The following is a 22,667-nucleotide window of genomic DNA, read 5'->3' on the forward strand; positions in this document are numbered from 1 at the left end:
ATTACACATTAAACAAGGTGGATTTAATTAATATTTATAGGACATTCCATCCAAAAGCAACAGAATACAATTTCTTCTCAAAGGCTCATGGAACATTCTCCAGGATAGATCATATCTTGGGTCACAAATCAAGCCTTGGTAAATTTAAGAATATTGAAATCGTATCACGTATGTTTTCTGACCACGGAACTATGAGACTAGATATCAATTACAGGAAAAATTCTGTAAAAAATACAAATACATGGAGGCTAAACAATACATTACTTAATAACCAAGAGATAGCTGAAGAAATCAAAGAGGAAATCAAAAAATACCTAGAGACAACTGACAATGAAAACATGATGACCCAAAACCTATGGGACGCAGCAAAAGTAGTTCTAAGAGGGAAGTTTACAGCAATACAAGCCTACCTCAAGAAACAAGAAACATCTCAAATAAACAACCTCAGCATACACCTAAAGCAATTAGAGAAAGAAGAACAAAAACCCCCCAAAGTTAGCGGAAGGAAAGAAATCATAACAATCAGATCAGAAATAAATGAAAAAGAAATGAAAGAAATGATAGCAAAGATCAGTGAAACTAAAAGCTGCTTCTTCGAGAAGACAAACAAAATTGATAAACCATTAGCCAGACTCATCAAGAAGAAAGGGAGAAGACTCACATCAATGGAATTAGAAATGAAGAAGAAGTAACAACTGACACTGCAGAAATACAAAGGATCATGAGAGATTACCGCAAGCGACTCTATGCCAATAAAATGGACAACCTGGAAGAAATGGATAAATTCTTAGAAAAGCACAACCTTCTGAGACTGAACCAGGAAGAAATAGGAAATATAAACAGACCAATCACAAGCACTGAAATTTAGACTGTAATTAAAATCTTCCTACAGACAAAAGCCCAGGATCAGATAGCTTCACAGGTGAATTCTACCTAACATTTAGAGAACAGCTAACACCCATCCTACTCAAGCTCTTCCGAAATATGACAGAGGGAGAAAAACTCCAAAACTCATTCCTCGAGGCCACCATCACCCTGATACCTAATCCAAAGATGTCACAAAGAAAGAAAACTACAGGCCAATATCACTGATGAACATAGATGCAAAAATCCTCAACAAAATACTAGCAAACAGAATCCAGCAGCACATGAAAAGGATCACACACCATGATCAAGTGGGGTTTATTCCAGGAATGCAAGGATTCTTCAATTATGCAAATCAATCAATGTGATACACTGTACTAACAAACTGAAGGATTAAAACCATATGATCATCTCAATCGATGCAGAGAAAGCTTTCGACAAAAGTCAACATCCATTTATGATAAAAACCCTCCAGAAAGTAGGCAGAGAGGGAACTTAACCTCAATATAATAAAGGCCATGTATGACAAACCCACAGCCAACATCATTTCCAATGGTGAAAAACTGAAACCATTTCCACTAAGATAAGGAACAAGATAAGGTGGCCCACTAGACCACTATTATTCAACATAGTTTCAAAGGTTTTAGCCACAGCAATCAGAGAAGAAAAGGAAATAAAAGGAATCCAAATTGGAAAAGAAGAAGTAAAGCTGTCACTGTTTGCAGATGACATGATACTATACATAGAAAATCGTAAAGACACTACCAGAAAACTACTAGAGCTAATCAATGAATTTGGTAAAGTAGCAGGATAGAAAATTACTGCACAGAAATCTCTTGCATTTCTATACACTAATAATGAAAAATCTGAAAGAGAAATTAAGGAAGCACTCCCATTTACCATTGCAACAAAAGACCTGTATGCAGAAAACTATAAGACATTGATGAAAGAAATTAAAGATGATACAAACAGATGGAGAGATATACCATTTTCCTGGATTAGAACAATCAACATTGTGAAAATGACTATACTACCCAAAGCAATCTACAGATCACTGCAATCCCTACCAAACTACCAATGACATTTTTCACAGAACTAGAACAAAAAATTTCACCATTTGGGTGGAAACACAAAAGACCCCGAATAGCCAAAGCAATATTGAGAAAGAAAAACGGAGCTAGAGGAATCAGGCTCCTGGACTTCAGACTATACTACAATGCTACAGTAGTGAAGACAGTATGGTATGGGCACAAAAACAGAAAGATAGATCAATGGAACAGGATAGAAAGCCCAGAGATAAACCCACGCACATATGGTCGCCTTATCTTTGATAAAGGAGGCAAGAATATACAATGGAGAAAAGACAGCCTCTTCAATAAGGGGTACTGGGAAAACTTGCCAGCTACATGTAAAAGAATGAAATTAGAACACTCCCTAACACCATGGACAAAAATAAATTCAAAATGGATTAAAGATCTAAATGTAAGGCCAGACACTTAACGAACTCTTAAAGGAAAAAAGACATCAAACTCTTAAAAGAAAACATAGGCAGAACACTCTATGACATAAATCACAGCAAGATCCTTTTTGACCCACCTCCTAGAGAAATGGAAATAAAAACAAAAATAAACAAATGGGACCTAATGAAACTTAAAAGCTTTTGCACAGCAAAGGAAACCATAAACAAGACAAAAAGACAACCCTCTGAATGCGAGAAAATATTTGCAAATGAAGCAACTGACAATGGATTAATCCCCAAAGTTTACTAGCCACTCATGCACCTCAATATCAGAAAAACAAACAACCCAATCCAAAAATGGGCAGAAGACCTAAACAGGCATTTCTCCAAAGAAGATATACCAACTGCCAATAAACTCATGAAAGAATGCTCAACATCACTTATCATTAGAGAAATGCAAATCAAAACTACAATGAGGTATCACCTCACACCAGTCAGAATGCCCATCATCAAAAAATCTAGAAACAATAAATGCTGGAGAGGGTGTGGAGAAAAGGGAACACTCTTGCACTGTTGGGGGGAATGTAAATGGATACAACCACTATGGAGAACAGTATGGAGGTTCCTTAAAAAACTACAAATAAAACTACAATATGACCCAGCAATCCCACTACTGGGCATATACCCTGAGAAAACCATAATTCAAAAAGAGTCATGTACCAAAATGTTCATTGCAGCTCTATTTACAATAGCCTGGAGATGGAAACAACCTAAGTGTCCATCATCGGATGAATGGATAAAGAAGACGTGGCACGTATATACAATGGAATATTACTCAGCCATAAAAAGAAATGAAATTGAGCTATCTGTAATGAGATGGATAGACCTAGAGTCTGTCACACAGAGTGAAGTAAGTCAGAAAGAGAAAAAAAAATACCGTATGCTAACACATATATATGGAATTTAAGAAAAAAAAAATGTCATGAAGAACCTAGGGGTAAGACAGGAATAAAGACACAGACCTACTAGAGAATGGACTTGAGGATATGGGGAGGGGGAAGGGTAAGCTGTGACAAAGTGAGAGAGTGGCATGGACATATATACACTACCAAACGTAAGGTAGATAGCTAGTGGGAAGCAGCCGCATAGCACAGGGAGATCAGCTCGGTGCTTTGTGACTGCCTGGAGGGGTGGGATAGGGAGGGTGGTAGGGAGGGAGATGCAAGAGGGAAGAGATATGGGAACATATGTATATGTATAACTGATTCACTTTGTTATAAAGCAGAAACTAACACACCATTGTAAAGCAATTATACTCCAATAAAGATGTAAAAAAAAAAAAAAAAAGAATTACCATACGACCCAGCAATCCCACTACTGGGCATATACCCTTAGAATCCATAATTCAAAAAGGGTCATGTACCACAATGTTCATTGCAGCTCTATTTGCAATAGCCAGGACATGGAAGCAACCTAAGTGTCCATCGACAGATGAATGGATAAAGAAGATGTGGCACATATATACAATGGAATATTACTCAGCCATAAAAGGAAACGAAATTGAGTTACTTGTAGTGACATGGAGGGATCTAGAGACTGTCATACAGAGTGAAGTAAGTCAGAAAGAGAAAAACAAAACTGTATGCTAACACATATATATATGGAATCTAAAAAAAAAAAATGTTTATGAAGAACCTAGGTGCAGGACAGGAATAAAGACACAGATGTAGAGAGTGGACTTGGGGACACGGGGAGTGGGAATGGTAAGCTGGGACGAAGTTAGAGAGTGGCACGGACTTATATTTATTACCAAATGTAAAATAGATAGCTAGTGGAAGCAGCCGCATAGCACAGGGAGATCAGCTTGGTGTTCTGGTCCACCTAGAGGGGTGGGATAGCGAGGGTGGGAGGGAGATGCAAGAGGAAGGGGATATGGGGATATATGTATATGTATAGCTGATTCACTTTGTTATACATCAGAAAGTAACACACCATTGTAAAGCAATTATACCCCAATAAAGACGGTAAAAATAAAAAAGTTAAAGGACTCAAATATTACTAGAATTTGCCACCTCCTTCTTGGTAAGTTATGTGGTCTTAATGAAGAGTTTATCACTTAGTAATTCATTAAAAGGTAGTGAAAGCTCTACAGTGGATTCAGGATTTGTGGCTGTCATTCTGAGTATAAGTAAAAGTAGCATTATATTAGCTTAAGTCTAATAAACTTAAGCTCACTGAAATCTTTTCACCCCCGTGGGTGTGTGATGGTTTGAGTTTTTGTGACTGTACAATTAGAATGACTGTTTAAGGGGAGAGCTTTTCTTTTCTCTCTGAATAGAATGCATTTTATCATTAATTGTCTCCCACACAAGCCTGCAATTAAAATGTATCAAATAAACTGTTTAATCATAACTGAAAAAAAAAAGAATGAGTCTAGAACATTTATGATGCAGTTTGGCAAACCGGTCAATAAGACCTGCCAGTTCATGTTCCTAATCTAAGATAAATTACCATCAAAATGGATAACAACCAATATTTATGTCTAATAGCTTATGCAGGTCATCTATAAATAGAATATGGATTAGCAAATACTTGTTAGACTGATGACAGCTCACACTTGTCTTACTGTCCCAAACTTGTATCATCTTTGAATAGAATTTCTTCATACTACTCCTATTTTAAAAGTGTTATCAATAGTCTGTGAATACTGTTAATACAAAAGAAAACAGTATTTCTGAGAGTAATAAGATGTACATGAAAGATATACCTTAAACAGTAATAAAATCAATAGTTTGCACCAATAAAATCGAGAGTGTTGCTCTTGGAGAGGCAAAAACACACACAAAAAATGTATCAGAGCCTGGAAGGTGAATTCATAGAAGGGAAACTACATTTCTGACTTTTTCTTAAAGAATAAATGCAAAGGTAAAAGCTATAAACAAGCTGCATTATGTCAAAGTCAAACAGCAGTTTGGAAACGCAGGTACAATTTTACCCCTGGATCACGAAGCAACTGGCATGACAAAGGAGTTGTCAGTACTGCCTACAGGTTTCTAGGTCAACATTAACACTCACATTCAGAAAGATGATGATGCTCTGTAGTTGCAGGCCAGGCTCTCCATGATGTGATGGAGAGGATTGACATTTGAAAGGTATTGTTTTGATTTACAACCACTTAAGAAAACCTTCAATGACTGATACCATCGCCTCATGTCCCAGTGGAGGCAAGCGTGTCTCAGGGCGGTTAAGTGAGTGTCTCGGGTCCCATAAGTAGGAAGTGACAGTGATGACTTACACTCACATCCTCTGTCTACACGGCTAGTGCTTTAACCACTGGGCCATATGGGCTCTCAAGTATTAGGAAGGCGCCCAGATTGCAATGTCCTTAGAGAGGTACAGTTCCAACTACTGAGATACAATTCTCTGTGGGTCTCTTGCATCTCTGCACGTCTTGAAAGCAGAAACATTGACTGCTTTTGTTCTGGACTATCTTACTAAGCTTGTACAGTGGAGAGCATTGCAACACAGTGATGTGGTCTCCCTATGGAGCACCGGACAGGCATCCTTACTGTGTATTAAAAATACGAGAGTTTCCTAAGAGCAGGATTCCATTCCCATACTCAACCCAGTGTGTTGACAGGTGTCAACTGACCATCTTAACATTGTCTCATAAGAATCAGCCTCAGGAAACCCACTTAAGAAAATGCTGATAATCTGGCCACTGCTATTTTTAAATGAGTAATAGAAGTCCTTTGTTTGTGAAAACATGACAAAACAAAACAAAAACTTTTCTAAATTGGAAGTGGGTCTATGTTCTGTAGTGCCTATGGTTTATTGCTGTTTTGGGGGCCCCCTCGAAGGAAAATAATACAAAATTACGTTTACAAAATTGAGCTCAGGGCTGTGGTGTTGGCAAGTGAGGGGCCCTGCTGTGGAAGTTCTCGTCATGGTAAATTCAGCTTTGTCAGAATTATACTTTTGGAAGTCATAATTTTCCAATTTCACAAATGGCCCTAGATGATTTTTCACTCCCCAAGTACCAAGCCTATAAACTGCATAGTGCCTCATCTTAGAGAATAGCTCTTAATTTTTGTTTTCTAGGAGAAATAAAAATCTAGAGGATCTCTCCCATGCCATGGGATTTTCAACACCCTCGTGTCTTGCTTGGATTTATAGGCAGTCTAGGGAGTATTTTGGTTTTCTCATCCATCGACTCTATAAAGCAAGTATGACCAAACTAGTGTCTTAAATTAAATTGTTTTCTAAAACCTGTCCTGGTTAGATTCCAGCATAGTTGAGCCCATACTCCTGGAAAAACTGAATTCATGGGAATTGTACCATGATGTTGATAGAGTTTCACCTTGGGTGTGTGGTAGCTTTCTGAGCCGAAGTGAGAGAAGAAACATATTTTGAGCGACACTCGGAAAGTAGCAAATTGTCTTTTGCATACAGCACTGAAGACGAAAAACAGCTTCACTCATTTTGCTGTATGAAATCAATCATGGTAAACTCTTAAAATATTTAAGACCATTAACAAGTCATATTTGTGTATTGCTCACAGATAACAAGAGCAGGTTAAATGTTAGAAAATATTTACTTGAACTCATAAAATACATAAATTAATAAACAATTAAGAAAATGAATACAGTTCACCTACTTTTGAAATATTACTTGATCGACTTGCAGATCGCCCTGGGGATTTGTCGTTCTGAAAAATAAAATTAGAGACGTTGATTAAAAACAGCAGTATTCTTTGCTGCTGAGAAAAGAAAGCACAGCATAGGCCAACGTGTAGATGTCCTCTGTATTGTCCTAACAGACATAAAAATTGCTTACACAGAATTATTTTACCAAATTTTATTTCTCTAGTATATATAGGTGTCCTTTTGAAAATGTTTCAATTATTATCAGGTTATATATTAGTCTAGGAATATTTATTTCCAGGAAACACTTATTTCTCTAGAAAAACATATGAAGTTCCTTTGAAATAGAATTAGAAATGAAAATAATAGTCCATTATCTCCCCTTTTTTTCTTCTACCAGTAAATTCCGGTCCTCAGTGTCAGTAAATATTGCATACTGGGTACATGGTACATAACATCTAACTCCTGTTCTGCTAAAATACATTTTATCTGTCTGTTCAGTTATTTTATTTTCAAAATTTAAAAAAAATTAAAGGTAATTTAAAATTTTAAAACATTTAATCATTTAAATTAAAAAAATTGAGAAATTATTTTAAAATTTAAAACTTAATAATAAGTTTTAAAAAATTATACCTCAGTTCTTGCCTCTTAAGGAATTTCCAATTTCAGAGGAAAGAAGCATGAAAAAAAGATTTTGAATAGATACATTTTTTTAAAAGTCATGCAACTGTAAAGTCGAATGGGTCCTCGAAGAGTGGCACTACCTCATTCAAAGCCTGAAGGCCTTCTGTTGCCTGTAAGCCGGGCCAGTCCAGGGCCTTATGGCTAGAGCTGGTGGGAAATTGACCTGACAAATCAGAATGTGTGGTACCTATACCAAGAGATCACAGCACACCTTTCCTGCTGTGGAAAAAGTGTTGGAAGAGCCTGTTCTGGAAACCAGAAGTTTGTGAAGGATCTGTATTTAGCACTTTAGGATTCTTTTTAAAAAACATTTCTGAGCATCTGGACTCAACACCACAATGGATCTGAGGAGACAACTACAGTGCATCTTGACGGGGGTCTTTTTTTTTTTTTTTTTTTTTTTTTTTTTTGCGGTACGCGGGCCTCTCACCGTTGTGGCCTCTCCCATTGCGGAGCACAGGCTCCGGATGCATAGGCTCAGCGGCCATGGCTCACGGGCCCAAGCCGCTCCGCGGCATGTGGGATCCTCCCGGACCAGGGCACGAACCAGTGTCCCCTGCATCGGCAGGCAGACTCTCAACCACTGCGCCACCAGGGAAGCCCCGACAGGGTTCATTTTTGAGAAGGAAGCTGTTATAACAACCTGTGGGTCTGAAATTGTCCTGTGATGACTGCTCGAGACAGTTTCAGAAACACAGGGTAAACGTGTTATGGCGGAAACACAGTGGCTGCATTCACTGCAAGCTGTCACTGTCTGGCACAGGCTTGCAGACATTTCAGCTGAACAGCACTTTTTCTTTTACATGCAACATCCATCTCATCCAACCACGGATGGCACGGTGGAGCATGTTATTACAGACCGAGATGAGTCGCAACTGTACGATTAGTTACACCTCATAACAGCCCCGTGATCCAGCTGGAGATTAATGTGTGTGCTCCCTGAAGACATGTTTCCTTGATTAGCTTCCTCTGGTGATGGAGAGAGGTGCTTTTCTACTGACATTTCAACTCCTCTTCTAGAGACAAGAAAACAAAACCAATCCATCTTTCCTCTTCAGTGAAATTGAGGATTTTGACACAGGACTGTATAGCACAGAGGTCAATGATACATTAACAGGCTTTGAGAGGAGTTTGGTTGTCCTGGTTGTTTTGCTATGTTTTCTATTTTTACATGATATTTGAGAACATGATCAAGGAACTAGAATTGAAAACTCTTCAGCAAGAACCAAGAAGTACTATTTGTACAAGAAATTGATCTGGCATCAGGTTACTTAATTTTTCCAACCAAAGAGGACTTTGTCGTGTTTTGAGATTAAACACAAGGAGGGCCATGTCCTTCCATAACTGTGAATGAGTTCAGTGTGAGGTCGTAATAAGCAGATAATTCCCACATGCTTCAGCCTCCCCCAATCTAATGGGAGGAGGCCTCTGCTTTATTATTTCGTACTTCAAGAGACCTTTTACATTGAAATCAGTTAGCTCTATTTCCTCTTAATACAAGGTTAGGCATTGAAGGAAATAAACAAGCTTAGGCAAAGGCTAACTTTTTGCCGTGGCTAAGATCTCTATTATTTCCATTCCAGTTAACACATGGGAACAGAGAGGTTACCCTATTGCTGCAACGGCGGTGATATAAAATGGGGTTTTGACTTGAACTAGACCTGTACCCGTGCACTAGTCCTAGCAGGAGTGTATTTGAGATCCCAGACCTCCAAATTCCTCACTGTGAAATGGGCAGATAATATATTGGGGATTGGATCAAATGAGTTATAGATGAAAACAGTTTAGAGATTACAAGTTTATAATATTTCCATTATTATTCACAGGTAGAGGAAACACCCAAAGAGCCCCCTCAAAAATCAGGACAATCACCACAGGTTACTAGACCCATAATTTTAACATAAACACCTCTCTATCCTGCAATTCCACCTCTACTGTGGATTAGATTCTGGCATATAAAATTCAAGGATGGAAAATCAAATTTCTCTCTACCAAAGGGGATTAAGGAAGTCTGGCCTGCCTTGCTTTTGAAGCAAAGCTCCACAAGCACTTTCCCTCTTGGAACACTTCCAAAGCAATCTGTTCAATTTGCTACTAATTAATTGAATGGCTTGTCCCATTACTATTGCAATGACATATTCTTCTTTGTAGATTAGCCAAATATGGTTGTCATACCTCATTATGATCAGTTTAAATTTTTACCTTAGATTAAATAGAAGCTGTCTCAGAATCTAACGTAACTTACTGGTACCCAAATTACAGGGACCTTGTAGGTCACTAAAAGCTGAAACCAACAAGAGTTCCAGACAAGTCCACATGAAAATTATGGGATCTTCAAGCAATAATTTTGATGAGCTATCTTAGCAGATCAATCTTAGCAGATTGTTCACAGTATGCAGAGGGAGAGACTTCTAGTTTCATAAGCATGTTTAAATCTTTCCAAAATTTCTAATTTTTGGTTTGATATGAATGAATCTGCTATTGTTAGTTTTGTTTTGTGATTATTATTAATATAATAATTGTTTTTCAAATTTGACCTTACTAAACATGGTTGGATTTTTATTACCAGCAAGAAAAAATGATTACCAAATGAGGAAATCGTTACTAAGTTGTTTTAATATATTTAATATTGTAATCTAAGGAAAGTGACATAGTTCCTTTAAAAGGGGATGTTCTGTGTTAAAGAATGCATAATGCAGTGGACTTGTATTTATCTACAGAGGAATGCTCTGTATATCCATCGATCAGAAGACGGCAGTACGGAAGCTTGAAGGAGGGTTTTATTTATTTGTTTGTTATTTTTTATGTAAACTAAAGGAAAAAAATTATTTCTGACTTCAGAAATCAGAATAAGACAATCTCACACAGACCACTGCTATGATGCTATTCTGTAGTTTTCCTCCTTTGTTCTCTGCCCCACCCACTCTCACCCCAGGCTAAAACTCAAGATATTTGAAAGGAGAAAAAAAAAATGAGGCAATTTTGAGGGTCATCTGAAAAATTCTAAGTAGACCATGAAACTATTTCTGTGAGAACAATTAAAGAATTAAAACTTGAAATAGAAGAAAAGTCTTTGAAAGCAATGTGGTTTGTAAACAAAAAATAAATGATACAGAGGAACTGAATAATACAATAAAACTCAATTAATAGACGTATTAAAAATCTCATGTCCTTTAAATTAAAAATACTTTAAAAATTTATGTGGCTTCAAATAATACCTCCACAAAAATCTTCAAGTAGAGATTTTATAGGGTACTTCTTTTGATATTGAGTCAGCAAAATTAGAAATAAAAATTTGAAATATTACTAATAAATCTTGATCACCTCAAAACTAACACATTTTAAGATAACGCTTGGTCCAAAGAAATAACTAACTGGAAAATTACAGACAGAAACTCTGGAAAATGTTATACTAAGACCTATGTACACAACAAAAGCTATATCCAGGTAAAAATTTATGACTGTAAAGGCCTTCGTTATTAAAGAACACAGTAACAAAAGAATGCAGTAAAAAGAAATAATAAAAAAGCTAAAACTCATTAAATGGATATAAATAAGAAGGATAAAGAAATATTTCTTAAAGCATGTTTTTGAAAATAATTACAAAATAGATGAATTTCCTATAAGACTTACTAAGGAGAACAGAAATATGTAAGAAATAAGAAAGGATAATCAAGGACACAGAAAGGAATAGAAAAATTATAAGAGACTGCTCCATGTAATGGTATTACAACAAATTTGAACACCTAGAGGAAATGGACCACATGCTAGCAAAATAAAAGTTGTCAGAATTTATTCAAGAAGAGGAAAATTTGAATAGATAATTAACAAAGAAGAGATTGGGTAAGTAAATAAAAGTCTATATGCCCTGCAAAGGATAAGGGCATGATGATTTCACAATTGAGTTGTATCTTACTTTTAAAGAACACATAATTCTAATTTTATTTATAGTATTCTTGACCATAGGAACATAAACTTCCTTAATCCATATTATTAATTCTGCATAAATTAATCTCCAAATGTGTTAAGACAGTATCCAAAAAGATATAAAGAGGGAAAAGAAAATTATGCTCTGGTCTTAATTTGGACTACAGACACAAAAATTCTTTTAAAATATTAGCATATATCTAATAGTAGTATGCATCTTTGATACACCAGCAGTGTACCAAAAAATGCTGAAGGAATAAAATAAATAGGATTTATTCCTGATACTTCCTTATCAGGAAATGGATCAACAATTCATTAGATTAATACATTAAAAGCAAAAAACTATGATCTTATAGTTAAGATGTTTAACAAACCTCGACAGTGTTACTAGAATGTAAGCTCTGAGTAAAATAAAAATTGAAGGAAATCTTTAAAAGTGATAAAGACAATATCCTGAAAACCATTACCAAATATTATTGTAAACGGTAAAATTCCAGAACTATGTTAATTAAAGAAATTCTCTTAGGGCTGCTTGCTCTCGCTCTTATTATGCGACTTGACTTAAGAGTTTCTAACAAATTTAACAACAAGAAAATGAAATATGTGATAGAAAAAATTATTGAAAAAGAAGCAATAAACCAATTTTCTCTGATTGATGATAATGATATTATCGAAATTCCAACTGCCTCTAGTTATAAAAGAAAACTGCAGTAAATGAGACTTTAGTACAATGGCTAGATACAGGATACATATATCATGGCAGAGTCTACTAAATTTCCTAAAACCCACTATCCCTTCTTCTGTCCTCAGAGAAGAGTAATTAGGTATACATCACCCCAGTCACATTACATCTCCCAGGCTTCCTTCCAGTTACAGGTTGCCTATGGCCAAATTCCCTCCAGTGAGATGTGGACAGAGCTAACAACTGTCAGTTTCCTGCTTGTCCCGTAAATCTAAACTTTCCTCCATACTCCTTTCTACTGCTCTGTGCTAGGATGGTGTCTATCAGAGCAAGCCAGGAAGCACATATTAAAGATGGTAGAGCTGAATTCCCCTGAGTTCCTGAATGAACACACAGTGAAAAGCCATGTGCCAATTTGGAACACACACTCTAAACCATCACCAGAGAGAAATTAACTTGTATTTCTTTGGGGCCACCACATTTCTGGATTTATATAGCAGTTTAGTCTAGCCTAATGGAAATACTGCAAAATGAATAGCTTTCTCTCTTCTAGTTTTAAATATCCAGAAATGTAAATAAAAACCAAATCTATAAAACATTTAAGAATAAATTTAACAAGGAAATCATAAAGTCTTATTAAAAATATAAAGTATAATATCTTAGGAGTATAAATCATAATCTGAACAAATTCTTTGATGGCAAGAATATTTCATAAAATATAAATCCTCTACAAATTGCCGTATAAATAGAATGTGGTTCCAGTGAAATCTCCAATAGGGTTTATTTCTTCTTTTTCGAAGTACAAAGGAGATAGATAAAATGATCTTAAAGAACATATATAGAAAAAGAAATGCCTGAGAATATTCAAGAAATAATGAAAAAAGGGACATCTTGTGCTAGGCACTGACCACATTAAGTCAGTGTGATTAAGTCAATATGGTATTGGCATAAGAATTAATTAAAAGTCAGTAAAATCCAGAATAAGAAATCCAAAAATAGGCATAAGAATTTCACATTTAAAAAAACTAGTATTCAAGTTAATATTGAAAGGATAGTTGATATAATAAATGCTTCTGGACAACTGGCTATCCATGTGAAAGAAAAAGTGAAACCCATATCAAAGAATATATACAGTCAGACTCCATATAAAACAAAGTCTAAAATGTAAAAAATAATAAAGTTTTAAAAATAAGCGTATAGGGCTTCCCTGGTGGCGCAGTGGTTGAGAGTCCACCTGCCGATGCAGGGGACACGGGTTCGTGCCCCGGTCCGGGAGGATCCCACATGCCGCGGAGCGGCTGGGCCCGTGAGCCATGGCCGCTGAGCCTGCGCGTCCGGAGCCTGTTCTCCGCGGCGGGAGAGGCCACAGCGGTGAGAGGCCCGCGTACCGCAAAAAAAAAAAAAAAAGGCCTATATTATAAATGCAGTCTTGGAGTGAGGGAGATTTATATAACTAATACAGGAACCAGAAGCTATAAGTTGCTTTTGGTTAGATTATATTAGAAAAAATACAAAAATGAAAGTGAATAAACAATTGAGTTAGAAAAAAGTACAACACAGAAGACTGATAAAGTTCAATTTCTATAATAGTCAAAGGTTTTGTCTAGTCACAACAAAAGGTAACAGAAAGAATCCCAATAGAAAAAAAATCAAGCAAAAGATAGGAAAAGAAATGCACAGAAAAGGACTACAGATTGTTAACAAGCATATGACAACATACTTAAAATCACAAGCAGTCAGGAGAATGCAAATTAAAGTAACAAGACATTGCTTTAACCCATTATGCTGGAAAAATGGAAAAGAGTGATAGCTTCTATTTCTGGTGGGGATAAGAAGAAAGATTTCTCTCAAAAACTGCTAGCAGGAGTGTGAATTTTTGCAGTATCATTTAAAAAAACATCTGGCAACAACTGTTAAAATTTAAAATATCATTTTATACAGTAATCTCACTCCTGGGAATCTATTCCAGAGAAATAAAATCACGGGTACAAAAGGATATGCAAATAAGGACACAATACAGCTCTATTCTTAACTGACAAAAAAATCTTGGCAATAAACATGTGCCAGTTGTTAATTTAATGTCTGGAACCTTTAAACCCACCCTCCTAAATTCTACTCTGAAGCTGGGACTCTGCAAAGTCACCCAGCTCCCTCTGAAGAAGGACACTGCAGGGAAACTGGAAGCTTGGGAAAAGAAAACAGGATTTGCTTCCTGTTGGCTTCTTATCTGCTTCTTGTGTTTGAGCATTAGTCTAGGAACGATTCTTAACCGTGGCAGCAGCAGTTCCTTCCTGCAGCCACTGCTGAGCCTGTGCAGCTTTTCTCACACCTGCAGAAGCAGGTTTTAGACACCAGCACCCGCCAGCTGGCTCCCTCCTCAGAAGTGAGTTTCAGTTCTATGGGGCCCCTCTTCCAAGCCTTTAATAATTCCAATTTCTTTCCTTTGTTCACCCAGACCTAGGGGGGACGACTGCTTCCTGCAATTCCAATTTGTAATATCTTGCTGTTCTGTTTTTATTTTTTTTCCCCCTTCTCTCTTACTTAGTGATTGTATACAGCCAGGCAATAAATCTTTACAATAAATTCTCTGTGATAAAACAAAAAGTCTGTTTTCTCTCTCCTGACTAGAACCTGACTAACAGAGTAAACAATGCTCATTAAATAAGTTATAGTGGAGCCACACCTTGGAATATTATACAATAATGAAAAAGGATGAATTGGCTCTCTGCCATTTGACCTAAAGGGATTTCCACCAAATAAGACTGAGTGTGAAAAGTAAAATGGGAAGTGGTAAAATAGGACTATTTGTAAAACATATAAGGGCAGACCCTCCCTAAGTGTCTGTGTGTGCACACATTTGTGTGTAGACATGCACCATTACCCGGCTATGTGAAGATGGAAAAAGTCAAAGAAAGATACGCATAAATTTCTGGGGGTGCAGATGGGAGGGCAGATGGAGGAGATGAGGGGAAAAAGTCCTTATAAAGCAGAAGAGCATGTGGAAATTGTTTATGTAAAATTATATATGGATGTGATGCACACATAGAAATTATAATCACATATGAAGTTAGGCAAATGGTAATATATATGATATGTTATCAAGGTAAAAAAGAGTTAAAGAACAATGTGCAGAGAGTGATTTCATTTCTTTAAAAACTAGTATATAGCCGGAGGGGAAGATGGCGGAAGAGTAAGACTCGGAGATCACCAGATACACCAGAAATACATCTACACGTGGACCAACTCCTACAGAACAACTACTGAATGCTGGCAGAAGACGTCAGACCTCCCAAAAGGCAAGAAACCCCCCACGTATCTAGGTAGGGCAAAAGAAAAAAGAAAATACAGAGACAAAAGAATAGGGACGGGACCTGCACCAGTGGGAGGGAGCTGTATAGAGGGAAAAGTTTCCACACACTAGGAACCCCTTAGAGGGCAGAGACTGCGGGTGGCGGAGGGGGAAGCTTCCGAGCCGCGAAGGAGAGCGCAGCAACAGTGGCGCGAAGGGCAAAGCGGAGAGATTCCCGCACAGAGGATCGGTACCGACCGGCACTCACCAGCCGAGAGGCTTGTCTGCTCACCTGCCGGAGCGGACGGGGGCTGGGAACTGAGGCTCGGGCTTCGGTCGGAGCGCAGGGAGAGGGCTGGGGTTGGCGGCGTGAACACAGCCTTCAGGGGGTTAGTGCGCCACGGCTAGCCGAGAGGGAGTCCGGGGAAAAGTCTGGATTTGCCGAAGAGGCAAGAGTTTTTTTCTTCCCTCTTTCTTTCCTGGTGCGCGAGGAGAGGGAGCCTGTGCAGCCCGCCACTGCCGGGGTCACGAGATGCGGGGTCACGAGATGCAGGGTCAACTCCTCCGGGAGAACGCACAGCGCGCCTCAAGCTGGTGCAACGTCATGCCGGCGCAACGTCACGCCGCCTCTGACGCCGCAGGCCCGCCCCGCACTCCTTGCCCCTCCCTCTCCCCGGCCTGAGTGAGCCAGAGTCCCGGAAGCAGCTGCTCCTTTAACCCCGTCCCGTCTGAGCGAAGAACAGACGCCCTCAGGCGACCTACACGCAGAGGCGGGGCCAAATCCAAAGCTGAGCCCCGGCAGCTGTGCGAACAAAGAAGAGAAAGGGAAATCTCTCCCAGCAGGCTCAGGAGCAGCGGATTAAATCTCCACAGTCAACTTGATGTACCTGCATCTGTGGAATACCTGAATAGAAAACGATTCATCCCAAATTGAGGAGGGGGACTTTGAGAGCAAGATTTATGATTTTTTCCCCTTTTCCTCTCTTTGTGAGTGTGTATGTGTATGCCTGTGTGTGAGATTTTGTCTGTATAACTTTGCTTCCACCATTTGTCCTAGGGTTCTATCCGTCCGTTTTTTGGTTTGTTTTTATTTTTTTCTTAAAAATTATTTTTTATTTTAATAAATTTATTATATTTTATCTTACTGTATCTTCTTTCTTTCTTTTTTTGCTTCCTTCCCTCCTTCCTTCCTTCCTTCCTCCCTCCCCCCATCCTTTCTTTCTTTCTTCTACTAATTCTTTCTTTCTACTTTGTCTCATTTTATTCTGAGCCGTGTGGATGAAAGGCTCTTGGTGCTGCAGCCAAGAGTCAGTGCTGTGCCTCGGAGGTGGGAGAGCCAACTTCAGGACACTGGTCCACAAGAGACCTCCAAGCTCCACATAATATCAAACAGTGAAAATCTCCCAGAGATCTCCATCTCAACACCAGCACCCAGCTTCACTCAACGACCAGCAAGCTACAGTGCTGGACACCCTATGCCAAACAACTAGCAAGACAGGAACACAACCCCACCCATTAGCAGAGAGGCTGCCTAAAATCATAATAAGGCCACAGACACCCCAAAACACACCACCAGACAAGGACCTGCCCACCAGAAAGACAAGATCCAGCCTCATCCACCAGAACACAGGCACTAGGCCCCTCCATCAGGAAGCTAACACAACCCACTGAACCAACCTTAGCTACTGGGGACAGACACCAAAAACAACGGGAACTACAAAACAGCAACCTGCAAAAAGGAGACCCCAAACACAGTAAGATAAGCAAAATGAGAAGACAGAAAAACACACAGCAGATGAAGGAGCAAGATAAAAACCCACCAGACCTAACAAATGAAGAGGAAATAGGCAGTCTACTGGAAAAAGAATTCAGAATAATGATAGTAAAGATGATCCAAAATCTTGGAAATAGAATAGACAAAATGCAAGAAACATTGAACAAGGACCTAGAAGAACTAAAGATGAAACAAACAACGATAAACAACACAATATATGGAATTAAAAATACTCTAGATGGGATCAATAGCAGAATAACTGAGGCAGAAGAATGGATAAGTGACCTGGAAGATAAAATAGTGGAAATAACTACTGCAGAGCAGAATAAAGATAAAAGAATGAAAAGAACTGAGGACAGTCTCAGAGACCTCTGGGACAGCATTAAACGCACCAACATTCGAATTATAGGGGTTCCAGAAGAAGAAGAGAAAAAGAAAGGGACTGAGAAAATATTTGAAGAGATTTTAGTTGAAAACTTCCCTAATATGGGAAAGGAAATAGTTAATCAAGTCCAGGAAGCACAGAGAGTCCCATACAGGATAAATCCAAGGAGAAATATGCCAAGACACATATTAATCAAACTGTCAAAAACTAAATACAAAGAAAACATATTAAAAGCAGCAAGGGAAAAACAACAAATAACACACAAGGGGATCCCCATAAGGTTAACAGCTGATCTTTCAGCAGAAACTCTGCAAGCCAGAAGGGACTGGCAGGACATATTTAAAGTGATGAAGGAGAAAAACCTGCAACCAAGATTACTCTACCCAGCAAGGATCTCATTCAGATTTGATGGAGAAATTAAAACCTTTACAGACAAGCAAAAGCTGAGAGAGTTCAACACCATCAAACCAGCTTTACAACAAGTACTAAGGAACTTCTCTAGGCAAGAAACACAAGAGAAGGAAAAGACTAACAATAGTAAACCCAAAACAATTAAGAAAATGGGAATAGGAACATACCTATTGATAATTACCTTAAATGTAAATGGACTAAATGCTCCCACCAAAAGACACAGATTGGCTGAATGGATACAAAAACAAGATCCATATATATGCTGTCTACAAGAGACCCACTTCAGACCTAGAGACACATGCAAACTGCAAGTAAGGGATGGAAAAAGATATTCCATGCAGATGGAAACCAAAAGAAAGCTAGAGTAGCAATTCTCATATCAGACAAAATAGACTTTAAAATAAAGACTATTAGAAGAGACAATGAAGGACACTACATAATGCTCAAAGGATCAATCCAAGAAGAAGATATAACAACTGTAAATATGTATGCACCCAACATAGGAGCACCTCAATACATAAGGCAAATACTAACAGCCATAAAAGGGGAGATCGACAGTAACACATTCATAGTAGGGGACTTTAACACCCCACTTTCACCCTTGGACAGATCATCCAAAGTGAAAATAAATAAGGAAACACAAGCTTTAAATGATACATTAAACAAGATGGACTTAATTGATATTTATAGGACACTCCATCCAAAAACAACAGAATACACATTTTTCTCAAGTGCTCATGGAACATTCTCCAGGATAGATCATATCTTGGGTCACAAATCAAGCCTTGGTAAATTTAAGAAAATTGAAATCGTATCAAGTATCTTTTCTGACCACAACGCCATGAGACTAGATATCAATTACAGGAAAAGATCTGTAAAAAATACAAACACATGGAGGCTAAACAATACACTACTTAATAATGAAGTGATCACTGAAGAAATCAAAGAGGAAATAAAAAAATACCTAGAAACAAATGACAATGGAGACACAACGACCCAAAACCTATGGGATGCAGCAAAAGCAGTTCTAAGGGGGAAGTTTATAGCAATACAAGCCCACGTTAAGAAGCAGGAAACATCTCGAATAAACAACCTAAACTTGCACCTCAAGCAATTAGAGAAAGAAGAACAAAAAAAACCCCAAAGCTAGAAGAAGGAAAGAAATCATAAAAATCAGATCAGAAATAAATGAAAAAGAAATGAAGGAAACGATAGCAAAGATCAATAAAACTAAAAGCTGGTTCTTTGAGAAGATAAACAAAATAGATAAACCATTAGCCAGACTCATCAAGAAAAAAAGGGAGAAGCCTCAAATCAATAGAATTAGAAATGAAAAAGGAGAAGTAACAACTGACACTGCAGAAATACAAAAGATCATGAGAGATTACTACAAGCAACTGTATGCCATAATATGGACAACCTGGAAGAAATGGACAAATTCTTAGAAATGCGCAACCTGCCAAGACTGAATCAGGAAGAAATAGAAAATATGAACAGACCAATCACAAGCACTGAAATTGAAACTGCAATTAAAAATCTTCCAACAAACAAAAGCCCAGGACCAGACGGCTTCACAGGCGAATTCTATCACACATTTAGAGAAGAGTTAACACCTATCCTTCTCAAATTCTTCCAAAATATAGCAGAGGGCGGAACACTCCCAAACTCATTCTACGAGGCCACCATCACCTTGATACCAAAACGAAACAAGGATGTCACAAAGAAAGAAAACTACAGGCCAATATCACTGATGAACATAGATGCAAAAATCCTCAACAAAATACTAGCAAACAGAATCCAACAGCACATGAAAAGGATTATACACCATGACCAACTGGGGTTTATTCCAGGAATGCAAGGATTCTTCAATATATGCAAAAAATCAATCAACATGATACACCATATTAACAAATTGAAGGATAAAAACCATACGATCATCTCAATAGATGCAGAGAAAGCTTTCGACAAAATTCAACACCCATTTATGATAAAAACCCTGAAGAAGGTAGGCATAGAGGGAACTTTCCTCAACATAATAAAGGCCATATATGCAAACCCACAGGCAACATCGTCCTCAATGGTGAAAAACTGAAAGCATTTCCACTAAGATCAGGAACAAGACAAGGTTGCCCACTCTCACCACTCTTATTCAACATAGTTTTGGAAGTTTTAGCCACAGCAATCAGAGAAGAAAAGGAAATAAAAGGAATCCAAATTGGAAAAGAAGAAGTAAAGCTGTCACTGTTTGCAGATGACATGATACTATACATAGAGAATCCTAAAGATGCTACCAGAAAACTACTAGAGCTAATCAATGAATTTGGTAAAGTAGCAGGATACAAAATTAATGCCCAGAAATCTCTGGCATTCCTATACACTAATGATGAAAAATCTGAAAGTGAAATCAAGAAAACCCTCGCATTTACCACTGCAAGAAAAAGAATAAAATATCCAGGAATAAACCTACCTAAGGAGACAAAAGACCTGTATGCAGAAAATTATAAGACACTGATGAAAGAAATTAAAGATGATACAAATAGATGGAGAGATATACCATGTTCTTGGATTGGAAGAATCAACATTGTGAAAATGACTCTACTACCCAAAGCAATCTACAGATTCAGTGCAGTCCCTATCAAACTACCAATGGCATTTTTCACCGAACTAGAACAAAAACTTTCACAATTTGTATGGAAACACAAAAGACCCCGAATAGACAAAGCAATCTTGAGAACGAAAAACGGAGCTGGAGGAATCAGGCTCCCTGACTTCAGACTATACTACAAAGCTACAGTAATCAAGACTGTATGGTACTGGCACAAAAACAGAAATATAGATCAATGGAACAGGATAGAAAGCCCAGAGATAAACCCACGCACGTATGGTCACCTTATCTTTGATAAAGGAGGCAGGAACGTACAGTGGAGAAAGGACAGCCTCTTCAATAAGTGGTTCTGGGAAAACTGGACAGGTACATGTAAAAGTGTGAGATTAGATCACTCCCTAACACCATACACATAAATAAGCTCCAAATGGATTAAAGACCTAAATGTAAGGCCAGAAACTATCAAACTCTAAGAGGAAAACATAGGCAGAAGACTCTATGACATAAATCATAGCAAAATCCTCTTTGACTCACCTCCTAGAGATATGGAAATAAAAAAAAAAAATAACAAATGGGACCTAATGAAACTTCAACGTTTTTGCACAGCAAAGGAAACCATAAACAAGACCAAAAGACAACCCTCAGAATGGGAGAAAATATTTGCAAATGAAGCAACTGACAAAGGATTAATCTCCAAAATTTATAAGTAGCTCATGCAGCTCAATAACAAAAAAACAAACAACCCAATCCAAAAATGGGCAGAAGACCTAAATAGACATTTCTCCAAAGAAGATATACAGCCTGCCAACAAACACATGAAAGAATGCTCAACATCATTAATCATTAGAGAAATGCAAATCAAAAGTACAATGAGATATCATCTCACACCAGTCAGAATGGGCATCATCAAAAAATCTAGAAACAAATGCTGGAGAGGGTGTGGAGAAAAGGGAACCCTCTTGCACTGCTGGTGGGAATGTGAATTGGTACAGCCACTATGGAGAACAGTATGGAGGTTCCTTAAAATCTACAAACAGAACTACCATATGACCCAGCAATCCCACTACTGGGCATATACCCTGAGAAAAACATAATTCAAAAAGAGTCATGTACCAAAATGTTCATTACAGCTCTATTTACAATATCCTGGAGATGGAAACAACCTAAGTGTCCATCAACAAATGAATGGATAAAGAAGATGTGGCACGTATATACAATGGAATATTACTCAGCCATAAAAAGAAACGAAATAGTGCTATTTGTAATGAGGCGGATAGACCTAGAGTCTGTCATGTAGAGTGAAGTAAGTCAGAAAAAAATACCGTATGCTAACACATATATATGGAATTTAAGAAAAAGAAAAAAATGTCATGAAGAACCTAGGGGTAAGACAGGAATAAAGACACAGACCTACTAGAGAATGGACCTGAGGATATGGGGAGGGGGAAGGATAGTCTGTGACAAAGCGAGAGAGAGGCATGGAGATATATACACTACCATACGTAATGTAGATAGCTAGTGGGAAGCAGCCGCATAGCACAGGGAGATCAGCTCGATGGTTTGTGATCGCCTGAAGGGGTGGGATAGGGAGGGTGGGAGGGAGGGAGACGCAAGAGGAAAGAGATATGGGAACATATGTATATGTATAGCTGATTCACTTTGTTATAAAGCAGAAACTAACACACCATTGTAAAGCAATTATACTCCAATAAAGATGTAAAAAGAAAAAAACTAGTATATAGAATCTTTCTACATAAAAGCAGTGCCCAGACTTCTGAAAGAAAGACTGTCTCCTGGTGAGGGACTTGGCATTCTGGACAAGTTTGTGCTTGGGATTCCTAGCATGCAAACAAAAGGAGATGAGTTTTTTAAAAAGTTTGCACACTCCAGTGTTTCAAACCAAGTCTTATTTGGATGGAAAGAAAACTAAGATAGAAAAGTGAT

At 37.9% G+C, this 22,667-nt stretch overlaps 1 protein-coding gene across 2 annotated transcripts in view; it reads right to left on the minus strand.

Moving 5' to 3' along the window:
• MARCHF1 (membrane associated ring-CH-type finger 1) overlaps nt 1–22,667 on the minus strand; it is a 321,593-nt gene that overhangs the window by 172,091 nt on the left and 126,835 nt on the right. For both annotated transcript variants that reach the window (XM_065877973.1, XM_065877972.1), the window contains exon 2: nt 6,981–7,031. In XM_065877973.1, the coding sequence (XP_065734045.1) occupies nt 6,981–7,031 (51 nt within the window). The remainder of the gene's footprint in view (nt 1–6,980; nt 7,032–22,667) is intronic.

Source organism: Phocoena phocoena, chromosome 5, assembly GCF_963924675.1.
Source record: "Phocoena phocoena chromosome 5, mPhoPho1.1, whole genome shotgun sequence".
Taxonomy (NCBI): Eukaryota; Metazoa; Chordata; class Mammalia; order Artiodactyla; family Phocoenidae; genus Phocoena; species Phocoena phocoena.